Here is a 16,927-nt window from a genome sequence, read left to right as displayed (position 1 = left end):
GCAGAGTAGGCTGGCACTTTGAATATGATGTATAAATAATGTATGGGAACTTAAAATCTAAATTAGATCTACAGGAAGAAAAACTTTTCCTTTTCTCCGACTTAAAGAAAGTTCTCTCACAGTGAGGTCATTTTTATGTCACTCTCTCAGTTTGCAGTTTTGCTTTTGGACAGAAGATCTTCATTTCAGTTTGGGAACATTTTGTGAGTTAAGGTTTTGCCCCCAGCTTTCTGCACGGTTAAGGGAATGAACTCGTTTAGTTATTAGTAAATGGACTTGGAAAGCTGCAGGACAACTTCTAAACTTCGTGGTGTGCACCGAAAGCTTGTGGCAGTTACGCTAAACCGTAACCCTTGCTGTTAAAAAAAAAAAAAAAAAAAAAAAAAAAAAAAAAAAAAAAAAAAAAAAAAAAAGAAAAGAAAGGGAGAAAGAGAGAGAGAAACAATCCCATTTTGGTTTTTGTTAGAGGACGGCATACTACATAGATCAGAGACTTTTCAAAAAATAAAAACCCCCACTGTACACAAAGCACAGGAAAATGTGAGGAAAAAAGGAAAAACCTAAAAGCAGCTTAGAATGTGTTAACTCTGCCATTCTGTCAGCTTAAAGAGTATTTTATGCTTGATCAACAGCTCTCTTTTATTATGCTTTTCTTTCATTCATTCAAGACATCAAAGACCAGAACCACCAGTGTACCTGATCTACCAGAAGAACTTGTAAGGGTGTTCTAAAGAAACGGGGGTATTGGGAGCCAGACACCCCTGCGGACAAGGCAGTTCAAAGAGAATATTTCAACAATGATTACATTTTGTAAATCTTTGTACGAAAGACAGCTTATTTCCTGCTTTTTCATGAAAAATAGATTCTATCCATTAAAGTGAGCCCACAGTATGAAAGTTACTTGAGATCTGAGGTACAGCAAGCGGATTAAGTGGATGGTGAGATGAAATCTTTGAGAGAGACGATGGCTTTCTCTGATATTTGTCGCTGCCATAAGGTACTCTGATCGGGATAGAAACTTTTTTCTTTTTCATTTGTAGACTTGCTGGTGGCAGTGAAGATGTTTGCAAAAGCAAAATAAACCAAAATGAAACAGAAAGGAAAATTGCAACAAATAAAAGAGCTAAGAAAACAAACGGCTGCAAAACCCTTTTGACACGTTTAGAAGAAAAAATACATATATTCACACTACTCCCCAAATTGCAGCCCAGCCATTTAAATCCCACAGACAACTCCGAAGTGCCGCACGCAGAACCAAGCCAGCTGTTTACTTTGCAAAGCCCGCAGTGGTTTCTGCATTGATAAACTATATAACCTCACACACACAGAAGGGATTTTAGCTCTGCCAGACCTCATTGCTCTGTCCTGGTCTCTTTATGCGCTGTCACAGGATAAAAATGATCCTAACACAATCCCTGAAATAATAACTTGCTCCAGAAAGGACATCTTTGTAGATATTTCCTGAATAACTGCCAAAAAGATTTTTTTTTTTTTTTTGCCCATTCATCCTTTCAAAGTTTTGCTACAGACACGGCCAAAATTGTTTGGGAGTCATCCGAAATGACCCAAACGTGTCCCTGCAAGCTGCTGGGAAGGTGCACCCTCACCTATTGCTGCTCTGCCGGTGCAGGGGAAGAGCAAGAATCAGGGCACGTTTGGCCAAAGGAGCAAAAAAGAGGCTTTAATAACTGCCCTGTGGTTTACGTTTGCTCTTAAGATCTGAAAGTAAATACTCTGTGAAGGGGTGTTTAACTTTTGTATTCTTTCCGCCTCACTGTTTAGACCGCCCTGTATTTAATTCTGCTGGAAGCACACTTCAATTTACGAAGAAATGCAACGGCTCTGCAGTAAAACCTCACTTATTTCCTTCCCTCTGTCCAATAAAGCGTGCAAGTAGATCCCCCCCCTTTGCCCCCTCCTTCTGACAGCAAAACTGAGCCAGGCCTCGGTCAACTTGCTGCCATCTCCCCCGGCCTCACATTGTGCCATGAGGGGGCTCCAGCCACTGAGAGCCCCCAGCCCTACGGGCCCTGTAGGCCCCGCAGGTCCCACACTGCTGCCTGCTGCCCGGCCCCGCGCCGGCAGCGCGTTTACAAGTTCAAGTTCAGGTTTAAGCGAAATAAAACGCTCCTCGGGAGTCTATAGCCAGCCCTCATTTACATGTGATCCCTCTGAACTTCGCCTGCGCCAGCGCGCCCTGTTTCCAGGGCCCGCCGAAGGAATGTTTTACAGTTAGAGCCCGCAGTGCTTTCTCAGGCATTTTAGACCCAGAGGCCCAAGTTTCAAGCTGCAGCATTAAAAGTTTCCACAGAGCTACTGCAGAGAGAGGGAGGAAGGAGGGGGGCAGGGAAATGAGGAGAACAATATCGTCTTAATTGTCTCTATATAGCCCCACAGTTAAAGTATTACTTTTTAAAGGGACATAATTTATTCTGGAGGCACGGTGTTATAACAACCAGTACATACTTTCACCGCGGCGTAACCCGCTCCATTCTTCATTGTGCTCTCTGGTTTTGTTGCTTTTGCAGAACTCCTTGTTACCGAGTCCCCCATACTGTACTTACAGTTTTATTCAATTTAAGCCAGTTCCTGCAGTCCTCAGGCAAGCAAAGCTCTCCTGGAGCCTCAGGAGTTTTGCCTGCATCAGGACTGCAAAAATAATCTCCCCACAGCCGCCATTTCCCCCAGAACTTCGTTACTTTTATTGCTTTAGACAATCAGGGAAAGTCATCCAAAAAAAATCAACCCCCAGTCTGGGCCTCCCAAGCTCCATTTGCAGTGAGACAGCCTGAGTGGGCGCATGTGCGCACGCACACACACACACACACACACACACACATACACCCTGCACACCCAAACTTGGGGTTTTTGCCCCCAGGATGCTTCTCTCAGCCCCCCAGCAGCAGCCCTGCAGCATGGGGATGGGCTGTGCTGCAGCAAAGTCTCAGCTCTCTGCTTTGGACAGCCTGGGGTACTAAAGGCAGTTCTGAGATGCTTTTCTGGCTTGCCCTGAGAGTCTTTTTAGCACACACGGAGCGAGAGGAAAGAGTGCGTGGGGGAAATAATAACCTGGACTGGAGGGGGAGAGTGGTCTGCACCAGCCTCTGAAATCCTCCCAAAAGCCTTTGGTGCCTGGTGTCTGCCCGGCACCGACTGCTTGTGGGTGAAGCAGACAAATGAGCAGTCACGGTGTGCTGCCGGGAAGCCAAGACAGCACGAGCAGCGCATACAGGCAGAGCAAGAAGTGGGACGTGCGGGCTAGGGGCAGCGGGGCTGGGAGGGGAGGGCTGTGCAGATGGACGGGCAGACGTGGGAATGGGGGGCGAGGGGTCTGAGGTGACCTTTCAGAAATGGGCAGAGAAAGGATGAATGTGAGCCCTCAGAAAGAGGAGTCAGGATTTGGGCAGGTCTGAGGAGTGCTGGGCAAGGAGACACAAACCATCCCCAAATTAACACGGCCAGAATAGGGACACAGAGGCAACTTTGGAGTTTTTGCCACATTGACCTCAAAATTAGACACTGAGCTGGAGGAATAATGAATCAATTCAGCAGCGAACCCCCCTTCCCAAACCTCTCCTTAGAAAGGAAAACCGAGAAAGCATTGAGCTGAACAAAACAAGCCTCCTGAATGCAAGAACTTTTGATGTCTGCATTTCTCCTGATGCTTTGTACTTCGCTAAACTGAACAAACTGCTCTAAGAAAAGTTCAAGGCCACGCACAATCCCTGGGCTCAGCATTTTGCGCTCTGGGCATGCAGGGCCGGCGGTGATGCCACAGCTTCTCACATTACGTGGTGGTGACCTGGTGGCTGGGGACATGGTGGCCCTGTCCAGCAGGGTGGGGTGTCACAGGATCTGGGTGACCAGAGCAAGGAGGGCAAAATCCTCCTCCACTGTGTTATCTGCCTTAAATGCAGTAGGACGCCTGAGATGTGGTTGGGTGTTGGCCTACAGCAGTGTGATTTTCACACATATGGCAGATGCCAGTGATGGTGGAGTGCAGAATCACTAATTGAGAAGAAATTAAACAATTTAGTTACTTCTGCTTCATCATATTTGTGCAGTATGGCAGGCAGAATGAATTGCTACTAATGATCAAATTTAGTAAGACTAATTAAACTATCTCAATTTAATTAATACTAACAGAGAAAACAGACAAAATTGCCAGTGTAAACCTTGAACTTAAAATCAAAAGGTGTCTCTTCGCTTTTATGAGTTGCCGAATGTGGGGCTTTTCTCTGAAAACAGACTGTACAGAAGTGGCTCTTTGTACTCAGTCAGTAAGCTGCTCCATTGTACTGAGAATTATAGCTCTCCTCCCCGTTTTTTTTTTTTTTGCATGTTACTACTTTTACTCCTCATATTTCTGAAAAGCCTCCAGCCGCCGCAGGAGGACCTGAGCTCTGTTTTGACTCAAGCAACATCAACAGAAGTGATAAAGCAGCTGCAATTACTGGGCCAGAATCTGCCCTCGTACTGCTGTTCCCAGCACAAAGAGTTTATCAGGAGCCTGCGGAGCTCCCCCTGACCGGGAATGAGAGGGGTGGAACACGAGGGGTAGAACACAACCTGTCCTGAAGCTTCAGACCGAGCCTTGTGAGAAAAGAAAACCGGGGAAACCCCAAAACTAAACCCACCTCTACATCAAGGAAAACTGCTTTGGAATCGCTGAGAGATAATACCTGTAGCCACAAAAGAAAAGTGCAGTGATACACAACCAGTGTGGTTCCAGCCCTCCCTACACAGTTAATGTGAATGTTATCGTTTAGCTCATTTATTTGCGAAAGACCGGGTTTATTCTATTGTGCATATCTGTAAGCAGAACTTAAACACAATTAAACAAAAAGATTATTGCATTTCTAAAACAAACTCCTGCCAATAGCAAATCTTACATCTCCGGCTCTCATCAGCGTTAGTCAGGTCCAATATCACAGATTACAGATGTGATCTTTAACCCAAAAGAATACAAAAGACGTACTTGAAAAAAAGGGGGAAAAAAAAAAAGGAAAAAAAAAAAGAAGAAGAAAAAGAAAAAGAAGAAAATGAAGGGAAAAAAAAGGAAATAGGAAAAAGGGAAAGGAGAAGGAAATGGAAAAGGACAAGGAAAAAGAAAAGGAGATGGAAAAGGAGAAGGAAAAGGAGAATGAAAACGGGAAGGGAAGAAAGCCAAATTAGAAATATTATGAGTTCCTGAAAAATCTCATTTCTCATTGCTTAGGACTTGCACAGAATCACACAGAATCACAGAATGACCCGGGTTGGAAGGGACCTCAAGGATCATGTAGTGCCAACCCCCCTGCCTAGCAGGGCTGAAGTAACCCACAAATGCCACATGCAAATTGGGTAACCTATTTTTTTTAAGATGCCTTCTTCTGTTGTTACACTTAAGAAGGTGCAGTTGTGGCAGAAAGCACAGAAGGATAGCTGAAGTTGTGTAAAGCTGTTTCAAGCAATGCAGAGATTCTAATGTTCAGCCTCAGAGGTGGCTGCTTTTTATCCATAGTGATATTTTCTTCTTTATGTCTCATAAATAAAATTACATTTGATTGGCTTCTGAAACATATTTATCTGCATCTCTTCTTGTGTAACAACTATTATTTGTGTAGATGATGCAAGAGTGGCTCATGTAAGTGAAGCTGCCTGAAAATATTATGATTATGGTGTCAGTATGGTCTTGAAAAATGGATATTAATAACTAAAGTAACTAAAGGCTACATAGTTAAGCTGACAAGATACATTCAGCCTCTTTATTTCTTAATATTAGATTTTTATTTTATTTTTTTTTAAGATTAATTCTTATTGGACTATTTTTCTCCTGTTTAAGATTCATTCTTATTGGACTATTTTTCTCCTGTTCTATCTCTGGCTATGCTACAAAGGCAACTGCCAAAGCAATACCCTTACCTGTTCTGAACTGATCACACTACAGCCAGGTAAGATTTGGAAGCCAAATCTTGGCATGCAGCTAGTAATCCTCACTAAGAACAACATCTTTGTTAAACTGAAAACACAAGCAATTTTAAACAAGCTGACAGTCGTTTTGCTGTATCGTTTTGTTGTGTTCCTTTTGAAGCCCAAATCCTTCCCTACATACTCTCACATTGGAGTAGGATGGTCCAATGAGAGGTGGTGATCACTGGTTTGCAAAGATTCAATCTGCTGCAAACTGCCTTTTGCTTCTCATCTTTTGGTCCCTTCTTAAGGAATTTACCATTAATTTCAGAGCAAGACAGTCTGTTTTGTAAGATGTTCCCTTCTGAAGCTTATATATTGCCTGAACTTCCTGCAAAGGCCATTAAGCAAAGGTGACTCTTCGAACAGAAGAAACTGTAATGCCTATCCATTGAGAAGCATGTAGGGACTGCGGCCTTTAGTTTTTGACCTTCACTGTACATTGTGGCCCCGATCCTTTGATTGCAGAATTGTTAAAAAGTATATATGGCAGTTGGCAAAAATCTTAATGTTCCAGTAAATGCAAAAGCCATAAATTCAGCTGCTGACCTTTTCCATCCAGGTCACATGTGACACCTCCTGGAGTTTGTCAGGCTGGGTGGAATTTATAGGGCTCGTATAGGTATCATCTGCGAAAGCTGAACTTTCATGAAATGTCTTTCAAAGGCGCTTCCAAAACCCTTGTAAAAAGTCAGTATGTCTTTTTTAAGGGTATACATTCTAGATGCATTTTAAAAGGTCTCATCATGCCACCTCTGCAAATCTTCAACACTCAGGAAACTTCAGCCCTTAAATGAGTGCTCTTTACCAAACAGAGAAATCAGGCCAGGCATGTAATTATCCTGATTACCAACTTCCAACAACCCCTCTCTGAGCCTGCAGAAGACACTTGAGGTCTATGAGCTCCTTTCATTCTCATGAGCTCCTCTCTGCCCCTCCCTGAAATCAATTGTATTGATGGAGTATTGTCAGTCAGGGAAATATGATTTGATGGTATCCTAAAGCAGTTGCAAAAGAAGGGGAGGAATGCAAAATCTACTCAGGTCCACACCGTGAGCGTGAGATCAATGTTCTCAATAATACGTTTGCCTCCGTGTAGCACCCTAACTGTCGCAATTAATAATGTAGAAGGAGCTGATTAACTTAAGTAAAGTGCTCTCCACTGTGTAAACACATAAAGATCTATAGGGCAAAAGAGGAGCGAAAGAACAAAACGTCATTTTTATATTTTATGTGGACACATTCTTGCTTTCCATTCTGCTCTTGTAACAATTACTGTAGTAGCCACTCTGACAGAGTCAATAAATTGATCTGGGACCTGATGCAGCAGCGAGGCAGACTAATCCAATACAGCATTATCTGCAATGGAGGCCGGGGCGGGCGGGGGCGGCAGGAAACCAGCTACGTCAAGTAAAAGCGGTGAGAGTACATAGCTATCATCTGGCCTTATACTCCTAGCTTTGATTTGTGTGTGTGCATGCACGCATCTGAAAAAGCGTGCAACTCTGCGGGAGGAAAATGCTCTACGCATGCTGGCTGCATGTCCCAAGTCCCTGCAGCCTGCTGTTAGTCCCAGAGCCGTGTGGCTCCATGAGGACCAGCACCCTGTTTGACTGGAGGGCACAGTCCCAAAGTGTGCAGCCTGCCCAGGGCTGAGAATCCTGAGCCTGAGCGATCTGGTGACTGCCTCCTGCACTCCACAGAGGTCAGTACTGGCTCTCTCCTCTGAATGCAACCCCTGCCACAGCCACTTGCCCACTGACAAACAAATCTGGGAGCCCCCTCCCACGTACTGATAGGAACTGTCACTTCTTGTCAGGCTAAATGGCCACTGGGGTCTAGTATTGTGTCTCTGACAGTGGCTGCACTCCTCTTCCGAGGAATATGCGAGAATCCCCGTAGAGGAGATGGACCAAAATGATTTGGCCAGAGGGGAAGCTTCTTCCCACCCTGTGCAATAAGTGGTAGGCCTTGTAAATCCATGCTAGTGGGGAATATGAGTCCGAAAAAATAAAAGACAGTTTCCTGCTGAATGGAAAAAAGAAAACTGTTTTTTTGGCATAAGTTCTTCAAGAAGCAGAACATAGGCCATTGTTATTAAGAAGACTTTTCAATGAAAACGCAGAAAATCATTGCCTTTTAGAGTAATTGTTTAGCTAAAGAAAGGTTACACAGCTTGTGGAGAATTTAGGAAGAAATTAAATCTCTCCAGCTCATTCATCATATTTCTGCATTTGCCAACTCTTCCCACCAGGCCCACACTTACTTCTTCTCTCCCTTCTCCCCTACTGTGGAACATAAGTAACGGCCATAAAACCCACAGAAAGGGTGCCTTACATGCAGGCTTCCTGTTTATTGTAAGGAGAGGAAAAATGCAGTAAGTTTAATTGCTTAGTTTGGGAAATTTGTCTATGTCCATTGTAAATAATTGCATGTTATATCTATTGGAAATAGGATGCTTAGTGTTAGTTTCCAAAAAATAAAAAAAAATAATAAAAATAAAGAAAATCTGAACTGCTCACTGGAGCCTATGAGGAGGAGGGAGAAAAAGCACAGGAAAAAGGATCTCCCCTGCTGAGGAGCAACCCAGGCACTTCTGGACTGATTTGGCTCCAGCCCACTTTGAAGATAAGGCCACATGATGGTGCTGGGAAGTCTTCTATGAACCTTTACCTTTATAGTGCAACATGTGCTTTCTTCTTGAGGCATACTGTTCTCTGCTGCTTTTTAAGAACTGATTTGAGAGTGAAATTTCATACTGCCCCTCGGCACGAAAGCTCAATTAAACGGGCTTTGTGCACTCAGCTGAACAGACAGTGAAGGGAATGGGAGTTGGGGAGTGCCCCTGATTTCTGGTCACCTTTGTATCCCCTCTCTGTGGAGCATACTCTGAACTTCATTAGCAGCTGTGATCAGAGCAACACATTCACACTCGTGCAGCACTGGGGACTGCTGGCTGCCGAGCTATTATGTGAGCAGGGCACATCAAGAGCACCATGACTGCGTGCGGGCTCTTTGCTCCCATCATGGTGGAACCATCTCAATTTTAACTCAGGAAAGGGCTCAGCCCACATTTCCTTGACTAGTTTCCACAAAAGCAAGTTTAATATGCCTAAACGTAATGCAAAGGTAGAATCTGAAATCTTATGGCCTCCCAGGGTCTGAGACCCGCTTGTTCTTGGCAGAGATGGATACTGCTTTAGCTGTGCACACTCTGCAGATCAATGCCACCTTTTTAAAGCCATCTCTAGGCCACCATCGAGCTCAGGCCTCTACAGCTGCTTGCTGGGTGCAAGGTGAAAGGCAGCCCTGACAACCAGCAGCTTGGTGCCAATGGTTGTGCAGCAGGATACCTTCTGCATTGTAACTTTCAGAGGTCAGGGTAGGGCTTGAGCCCGTAAGAGCCCATCCTCCTTCAATGCCCTTTGGCCCAAGCACTTAGTGTAAATGAAGAGCTCACACATACAGCTTTCTCATATGACACCCTCCAACGTTCATTACAATGGCTCTGGCTCTGATCTCCAGTTTGCATCTCTCATTTTATATGTATTTAGCATCCCTCAGGGCACAGGGCCCAAACATGCCCACAAGTAATCCAAAACCTGTGGCATTTTGGATACTGGGGCTCTGCTAGGAGCCCCAGAGGAGGGCAGCCCTCACATCCCATTGCCCCTATGGAAAGCCTACAGACCTCTGCTAGCTTTGGGAGGGCACAGACCCTTCCATCTTCAGCAGCTCTGGAAAGCAGGAGTTCCACACATCAAATGTCTTTGATTTGTTCCTTTAAATTTCTGTTCTTTATCCAGGACAGAAGTTATTCCTACACTATGTTTGCTGCTACAGGCCAAAGGGTGGTCAGTCCCCTGCTTCGAAGTGCTCTGCAGTTTAAGTTTCTTCCAAAGAAAGCCCTGTGCACTCACCTAGAGAGGTTACCTGATGGAATATGTGGCTCTCAAGGGGCTGAACTGATTAAAACAAGGGCTTTTAAATTAGCATTCTTCATTCTCATTCACTCTAAAACACAAGTGGTGCATTCAGCCCTTGGGATAAGTATTCCTGTCCACCAGCAGTCACCTGAGCAACAAGTAGCGCTGGCCTGGCTTATAAATAGTCCCGATCAGAACCCCCAAAATAAAAGGCCTGATCTTGTTCCTGCAGCCTCTCATGTTCTCTGCACGTCCCCTGCAACGTGCAAACCACACGCACCCCCCAAACACAAGCTGCTTGCAGTGGCGAGCTGATGGTCAGCTGTTAGTGCACGGCAGTGACAGCACTGACTCCTGACCTTGCCCTTCCTGCCTGTGGGCCAGCAGGTGCTATGCATCTGAGTGAGCAATACTGGGCTGGGGAAATGGGAGACACAGGGGGGTGCGGAGGCAGAAAGGACAGGCAGCTTGTGGTGCTCATTAATAAAGCCCATCAACGTGGGGCTGGCAGCTCGGCATCCTTTTCTGGCAGCGCAAAGGGCAGGGCACCGTGGCAGAGGTTCAGCGAGAAGCAAAAAAAGAAAATCCCTGCGAAGCAAGGCACATGTTTCATCTGTCGAAAGGAAAATGTGTGCACTGGTTTCTTTCTTCCATAGGGTGGCAATGGAACCTGGGCACAGAACAGCCGTGCAGTTTCAGCTGCAGGAGCGATCGCTCCAGATGAGCTGCATTAGCTCCCTGCTCAAGGTGCAGACTTTGATCCATGGATCCCACATGGCGATTTGCTTTCTGCCCTTCTACCTGCGGGACCATCTCCCAGCCTCCCCCCTGCACCCACTTCACTGAGGGGCATCACCTGCACTGCATTCCTCCAAATTAAGTGCCTGGGCAGCCAGGCTGGCTGTTATCACAGAAGGTCCATCTACTCCGGAATTTGCCTCCCTCCCTCCCTCGCCTGACGGAGCTCACATCTGCTAACCTACAGGACACAGCAGAAAGCTCTCTTTTTATTTTTTCTCCAAGTGTCCTTTGTTTTAAAGTGCTGCCAGTGAAACACTGCAGGTTGCAGTTTGTTTTCTGAAGGGATTGTGGGGAGGGAGAACAGTCTTTCCCTTGTCTCTGAAAAAGAAAGTAACTGTGCAATTAGAGTTTGATATGCACCTGAGGCACACGGCCTTTTTCTAGAGAAAAATAAAAGCTCAGAAGAAGAAGAGCACTGTCTAATTCAGGAAACATGGAGAGCAGGAGCAGCTCTAGAGGAGTTAAGCCATTTCCTCTGACTGCCAAAGCAGTATCCCTTTTGCTGCACTGCAGTGATTTACCCCTAACTTAATACAGGGCATTACTCTTCACACATGGGCTTTTGTACCTTTTTAAGGCAAAAGCATGGCTGTGCTTGTGAGTTTGCTGCTCTTCATACTGGTAGTTTTCCACAAAGTTATGGATCTATTAAAAAGGATTAGCTCTGGCCAGAGCACTGCTGTAGTGAGGTGGTTCTGGGCCCACCACAGGAGCAGAGCATTCATTGGCTGTAACTTTGGGGTCCTGCAAAATCAGAACTGGGTAGAACTGCTATTTCTGTTCTTTTTGATAGCTTGTATCCTTTCCTAGAGAAAGGGATAGGAATAAATGTTTGCTTTTTGTGCTGAGTTACATTTTAGAAGCCAACTGGGATGAATCTGATATAAAGAAAGTTTACACTTGAGAGGGGTTTTTCCTGAAGCACCGGGTCAGGAGGATATATGGTGCGTTTTCTCTCTTAAGCGGAGAAGAAAACCATTCACTTTCTCACAGGTGGTAAAACAGTTGATCCTCTGCTTCAGTGGCTGCAGTGGGAGGTGGTCAGCGTTCTGTGCATCCCCATACCCTCACCCTGTAGGCTTGCAGACTCCTGGCAGGTAGGAGTGATAGATGGGGTAGGCGGGTGCTGCTCAGGAGCTGATGTTAGCATCCCGAGTACAGTTTCCAGGAAGATGCTGGGTACGTAGGTGGTGAGCAGGGCTCAGCCTAGTAAACAATGTTTAGTGGAAGCGGAGCTGCAGCACACAGAGTGATTATGATCCCTAAAGGAATTTCATACTACAGAGCAAAGTGAGGGCATTAGAGATTGACCCGCAGTGCTGAGAGCAAGGAGGGACACCACCAGCTCTGGTCACTGCTAGCTTGGTGCTTCCAGCTGTTCAAGCTCTGAGCACATACCCTGTGTTTCACAAGTACTTTTATCACTAGGCTAGGGAAAAAAAAATACCAGCAAACCTACTCAGAGCCCTTTATTCTGTTGCTATCGATAGGCCAGTCCCTAATTAATGTGATGGTACTTTCCCATTCCGTTACCACTCTCCTTATTATAAGCCCTTGGCAACATGAGAGGCATATCTATTACTTAGTCATGAGGCACCCAGACCAGCTTGCTTTTGAAACTAAAGACTGTGTACCCCAGGCATACTGTATTTCTGATTTGCATATGGAAAAGGTAGTTAAAAAGCTGATGCCCCCATATTGCTTGCAAGTCAAGTAGCAAAAGTAAATGATTTATCAAGCAAAGGTTACAACACCTGTGCCTTTTTGTCAACAGACACAGAGGATGCCAAGTCAAGTGTTTCTTCTAATAGCTCAAACAGAAATTCAGATTCAAATAACCCCCCAGATAGGACAATTACGTGGAGAGCCACCACAGTAGCAGAGAGACGGATGGAGGAAGCAGAGGCAGCATCTGCAAGAGCAAACTGACGGAGAAATGTGTAAGTGGCTGAAGCCAGGCCTGCCCAGCAGCCCTTCTGGGGCTGTTGTGACTGAATCACGACTGACTTAAATCAGTTTCATTCCTGTTCTCTTCTGCACGGAGCTGTAGTCTGGCTACAACCTTTGTTGATACAGGAATACAGCCTTTCCCTGAGTAAAATATTACATAAATTGTAAAACATTCCTTTAAGGGATTATATTTGACGCAATCTGACATAAATTAGAACACGCTGCTAATGGAAATGTCTATTGCTAATTTTTATAATGCCCATTAAGAAAGGCATGTACTGTTTTTGGTTGTTTAAAAACAGCACAGGACAGAATGATCCTTGCTCAAATCCAGCCACAGCGTTGTACATTTGTCTGTGATTTTATTCCAGTGTTCTGTGAAAGCCCTTGAGTGCCCATGTATGGGAAACACGACTTCTGCAGAACGGCACTGTCACATCCCCGTGCACAGATGCACTTCTGCAGCACTTTAGGTCTAATAACTATGATGTATAACCATTGCCTATAGTCCAATGACCTGCCTATGGGAAGAGAAAATCAAAGCAACCAAAACGCTGATCATTATGTTTCCTTCTAACTTGTAGCTGGACCGTAATCTCCACCCCGAAAAAAGGAGTGTTCAGATACGGTCTTTGTTGTTACAGGAGCTGCTTCCCCCTGTTGAAGGGAGCTGTGTGGCCTGATGGCTAGGGGTCCTCAGGACCCATATTTTAACCCCAGCCTGAATGTACTATAAAAACCCTGATGGAAAGCAGCCACCCCAGCTGCTTTGAATAACGCAGCCCTATTTGTTTTTATATTTTCATTTTGAAAGTATCCTAAGTGATCCTCCTCATTTATACACTAATGTCCTGCATAAAGTATTACAAGAGGACGCCTTTGTTTAGAGGAACCCTAGGTAAATCCCCACTCATTGCAGCCAGTATTTTTACCTCACTCTTCTGATTTAAAATGTGGTCAACTTCAGAGTTATTTCATGAATAAGTAGTGAGTTTTACTCCCTGATAAATTATATATTTAGTACCAAGTGGGCTGCGGTGGTGCAGCGATGTATAGAAGCACAGAGATGTGGCCAGAGCTGGAGCCTGGGAGTCAGTCTGTTCCCCACTGCAGCATGTTAGACTTTAATTGAAAGCTGTGCTCCAGTATTGTTTTCGATATTACAGCACTGTTATTCACTATGCTGCATTATGGAGAGGCAGCTAAAGTAAGGCTAGAGCACTTATAATGATTCAAGTCATAAGTAAGGAGGAGAAGAGTTTACAGTCAACAAACTTAGCTGGGAAGCTGTGGCTGCAGGATGCAAGGAAGTTTAAAATACTTTTGGAGGCTTCATGCTGTTGTGTCCTACTCCACGAGCAATTTGCCAACTAGTTGTTTTTCAAGCCCTCTGGAAAAGGTAACGTACCATTCTCCAAAGGGTTTCAAGTTTCCTGAGCTATGAAGGGAAAGACCAAATGCTTAAGGACTTTAGCAGCGTACCTCACCATTCCCGCTTCCTGCCTTCAGTGTATTTCTGTGTACTCCCAAGGCTGGAGAAATACAATTTAAACTTGAAGGCACACAAAAACTCGTCACGTAAATGAACCGAACAAAGGAAGAGGCCTGAAACTGGGGTGCAGGCTGTGTTTAGTTAATGTGTGAACAAAAATCAGAACCTGATGGGTTAAAGCCCTGCTCTGCGCTGCCGGTGTACTTTCTTTGACCCTATTTAATGCAGAGAAGGTTGGAGATCCAATGTAGTTTAACCTGTGCTGTCGACAGAGCTATAAACTAAAGCCCCTAACAAATTGTACACAAAGAACAGATAGCAAGAAAACACATTGTGTTGGTGGGCTGGTGGCTGCAGCCCTACAAACTGAACACCTCGGGGGCTTAGTGTCTTGTGCCCCATCAGGAGCATAGGTCCTGCCATCACAGCAAGGAGGGCTGTGGGATGTGACAGCCATGAAGCTGCATGCTGATGAGGCAGATGGACAGAGATGACTGGAAACAACTTACAAGAGCTAAAAGTAGTACTCCACAGTTTGCTGGTCACCGAAAAGATTAGTTTTTAGTTACCACTGCTGCCTCGACGCAAATATTTCTGATGTCTGCCTTTGGAAGAATTGTAGCACAGTTAAGCAATCACTTCAAGCTACAAACTGCAGTTGTCCTAAAACACTGCTTCTACTCACTTTTTTATACCTTCTCCCCCATGATAATGTGATATTAAGCATTGCCTTAATTTTTTCAACATCTGGCTCAAATTAGCTGCTAACAAAACTGCCAACAGCTATTTTCTTAATCGACCCTGGGAATTTGATACAGCTTGGAAAAAGCACATTTAAACCTTGTCCTTCTCCTAAAGAAACACAAATGTTTACTTGAGCTTCTGATTCGACCGTAGCAGGTCTATGAATTCAGCTAACCCAGCTTTATAGGCCTGCCTCCACCGGACTGTTTTCTCTTTGTGTAAGGAAACAGATGTGCTCGCAATTACAGAACCGCCTGCTCGCTCAAACCCCCACGCAAATGCCCAGCCAGGAATTTGAGGCTATTTTTTCTGAATGTGGAAGTCTTTGGCAAAGGCTCCCATTGGGTTCAGGAGGGGACTGAGGTGCACAGTTACCTGACGACTCTCTCTCTCAGCTCCTTTGGAATTGCAATTAAATGCACTGTCTAGGGAACAGCTCGGAGTCAGAGTCTGAAAACTCATTCCTAGAGGAACAAAATGTGCACTAGCAGCAGTATCTCAGAAAGCAAGAGAGATCTTTCCAGTCACAGAAGCAGCGTTATTGCTACATAAGCCCAAAAAAACACAACAGACAAACAAACTGCAAGTGACATTTCACTGTAGTTACTGAGACCATGTGGGTGAAGTGACAGCGGCAATGCAGCTGGCTCCGCGGGGACACGTTAGAGGACACTGAAGAAAAAGAGGGTGCAGGCATACAGAGAAGTCGAAAGCGGCCCACCTGAGTCTGTTGAGGGATATTTACAAAGCTTGGATCCCGTGGTCCAACACTGACGAATCGGTTTGCGGGGGAGGTGCTGGGTGTCGAGTAGGCTGTGAAGGGAAGGGACACATGCGTTGAGGAAGCGGCACTAGATTGCACACGAACAACACCAAAACACACCATCTCAGAGCCACCTAAGCAGATGTTTAACATAGAAATGTGCAAACGTTTTAGAGAGCGAGAGTTTGGTTTTAGACACTGGAAAGGCTTGGCCCTAATGATGGGGGCCACGTGTGAGCTGGGCCAGGGCTCCTTGCAGTAACAGGGCAGCGCCGTGATGCTGGGAGAGGTGCTGCGGGAGCCTGCGGGGGGTCCTGGCATGGCACATGCATCGCTGCTCTCACTTTGCTACATGGGGTCTTTCACAGAGGTTGCAAAGCAGTGAGTTTACTGAAGTGCTTACTAATTATTTCATGCTAATCCAGCATTCTCTCTCGATATAAAGTTTTGCTTTCCATACTGCTGTGGTCTGCACTCTCTAAAATGTTCACTTGATGTGTTTGACAAACTAGGAAGATCCTTTCGGTAAAAAATTAATGGGTTGCAGTTTCACTGGGTGGTAAGTGCAATCAGTCTGAAGGCTGAAGCTGCCTTTAAAAACTGGAATGGCTCCCATAAATGTAAAGCTATTAAATGCAATGCAAGCCAAGAACCCAGATTACTTCCAAACTTGAAGTACTTTAATGATCTTGTTGTTGCATTATATTCTCCACTGCAACCATCCACAATGCCACGTACTTCCAAATTCAAAAGCTTTCAATGCATTTCAGTCTCCCTCTCATTTGAGAATCCCCCATGCAATCTTCTCCTTTGTTCAGTATTTGCATGTTCAAATCTAAATTGAAATAACCTAAATAGACCCCTTAATACCAACAGTGATTCCATCTATTTTAAATATATTTATGGGAATGCATTCTGCTGAATAAAATCCCCAGACAATCTAACTACCCAATGAAGAGAGAAAGAAACAATGTCTAAAGGAAACTTCTGTGCCAAATTCCAGTCAGGCTAAATATAATGTTGAGGCTTCAACATTACAGAAAAATACAGTGAGTTAAGAGTCAGAGAAGACACTGAGCTGTCTGTGAAGATGAAGCCTGTTGCCTTTCCTATGGCAAAATGTTTGGTGAGGACTCATTGCGTTGGAGGCGTCTCTGGTTTGAGGCTGAACCAACCCAACGGTCCACCTCATCCACTGCAAGCAGATGCACAGGTTCTGATAAGAGCCACATCATTTACTTTCCCAAATCCTTTACCACCCACTGATGACTTTCAGCTGAAGGACAGCCTTGTACTCCA

At 45.0% G+C, this 16,927-nt stretch overlaps 1 protein-coding gene across 16 annotated transcripts in view; it reads right to left on the bottom strand.

The window, feature by feature from the left end:
* NFIA (nuclear factor I A) overlaps positions 1 to 16,927 on the bottom strand; it is a 237,751-nt gene that overhangs the window by 14,158 nt on the left and 206,666 nt on the right. For 13 of the 16 annotated variants that reach the window (XM_032446323.1, XM_032446321.1, XM_015870742.2 and 10 more), the window contains one exon: positions 15,587 to 15,678. The exons of the other annotated variants lie outside the window; for them this stretch is intronic. In XM_032446323.1, the coding sequence (XP_032302214.1) occupies positions 15,607 to 15,678 (72 nt within the window). In that variant the 3' untranslated portion in view covers positions 15,587 to 15,606. The remainder of the gene's footprint in view (positions 1 to 15,586; positions 15,679 to 16,927) is intronic. 16 annotated transcript variants of the gene reach the window in all.

The sequence above is a fragment of the Coturnix japonica genome, chromosome 8 (assembly GCF_001577835.2).
Source record: "Coturnix japonica isolate 7356 chromosome 8, Coturnix japonica 2.1, whole genome shotgun sequence".
Lineage (NCBI taxonomy): Eukaryota > Metazoa > Chordata > Aves > Galliformes > Phasianidae > Coturnix > Coturnix japonica.
This window is presented reverse-complemented; position numbering and strand designations above follow the sequence as displayed.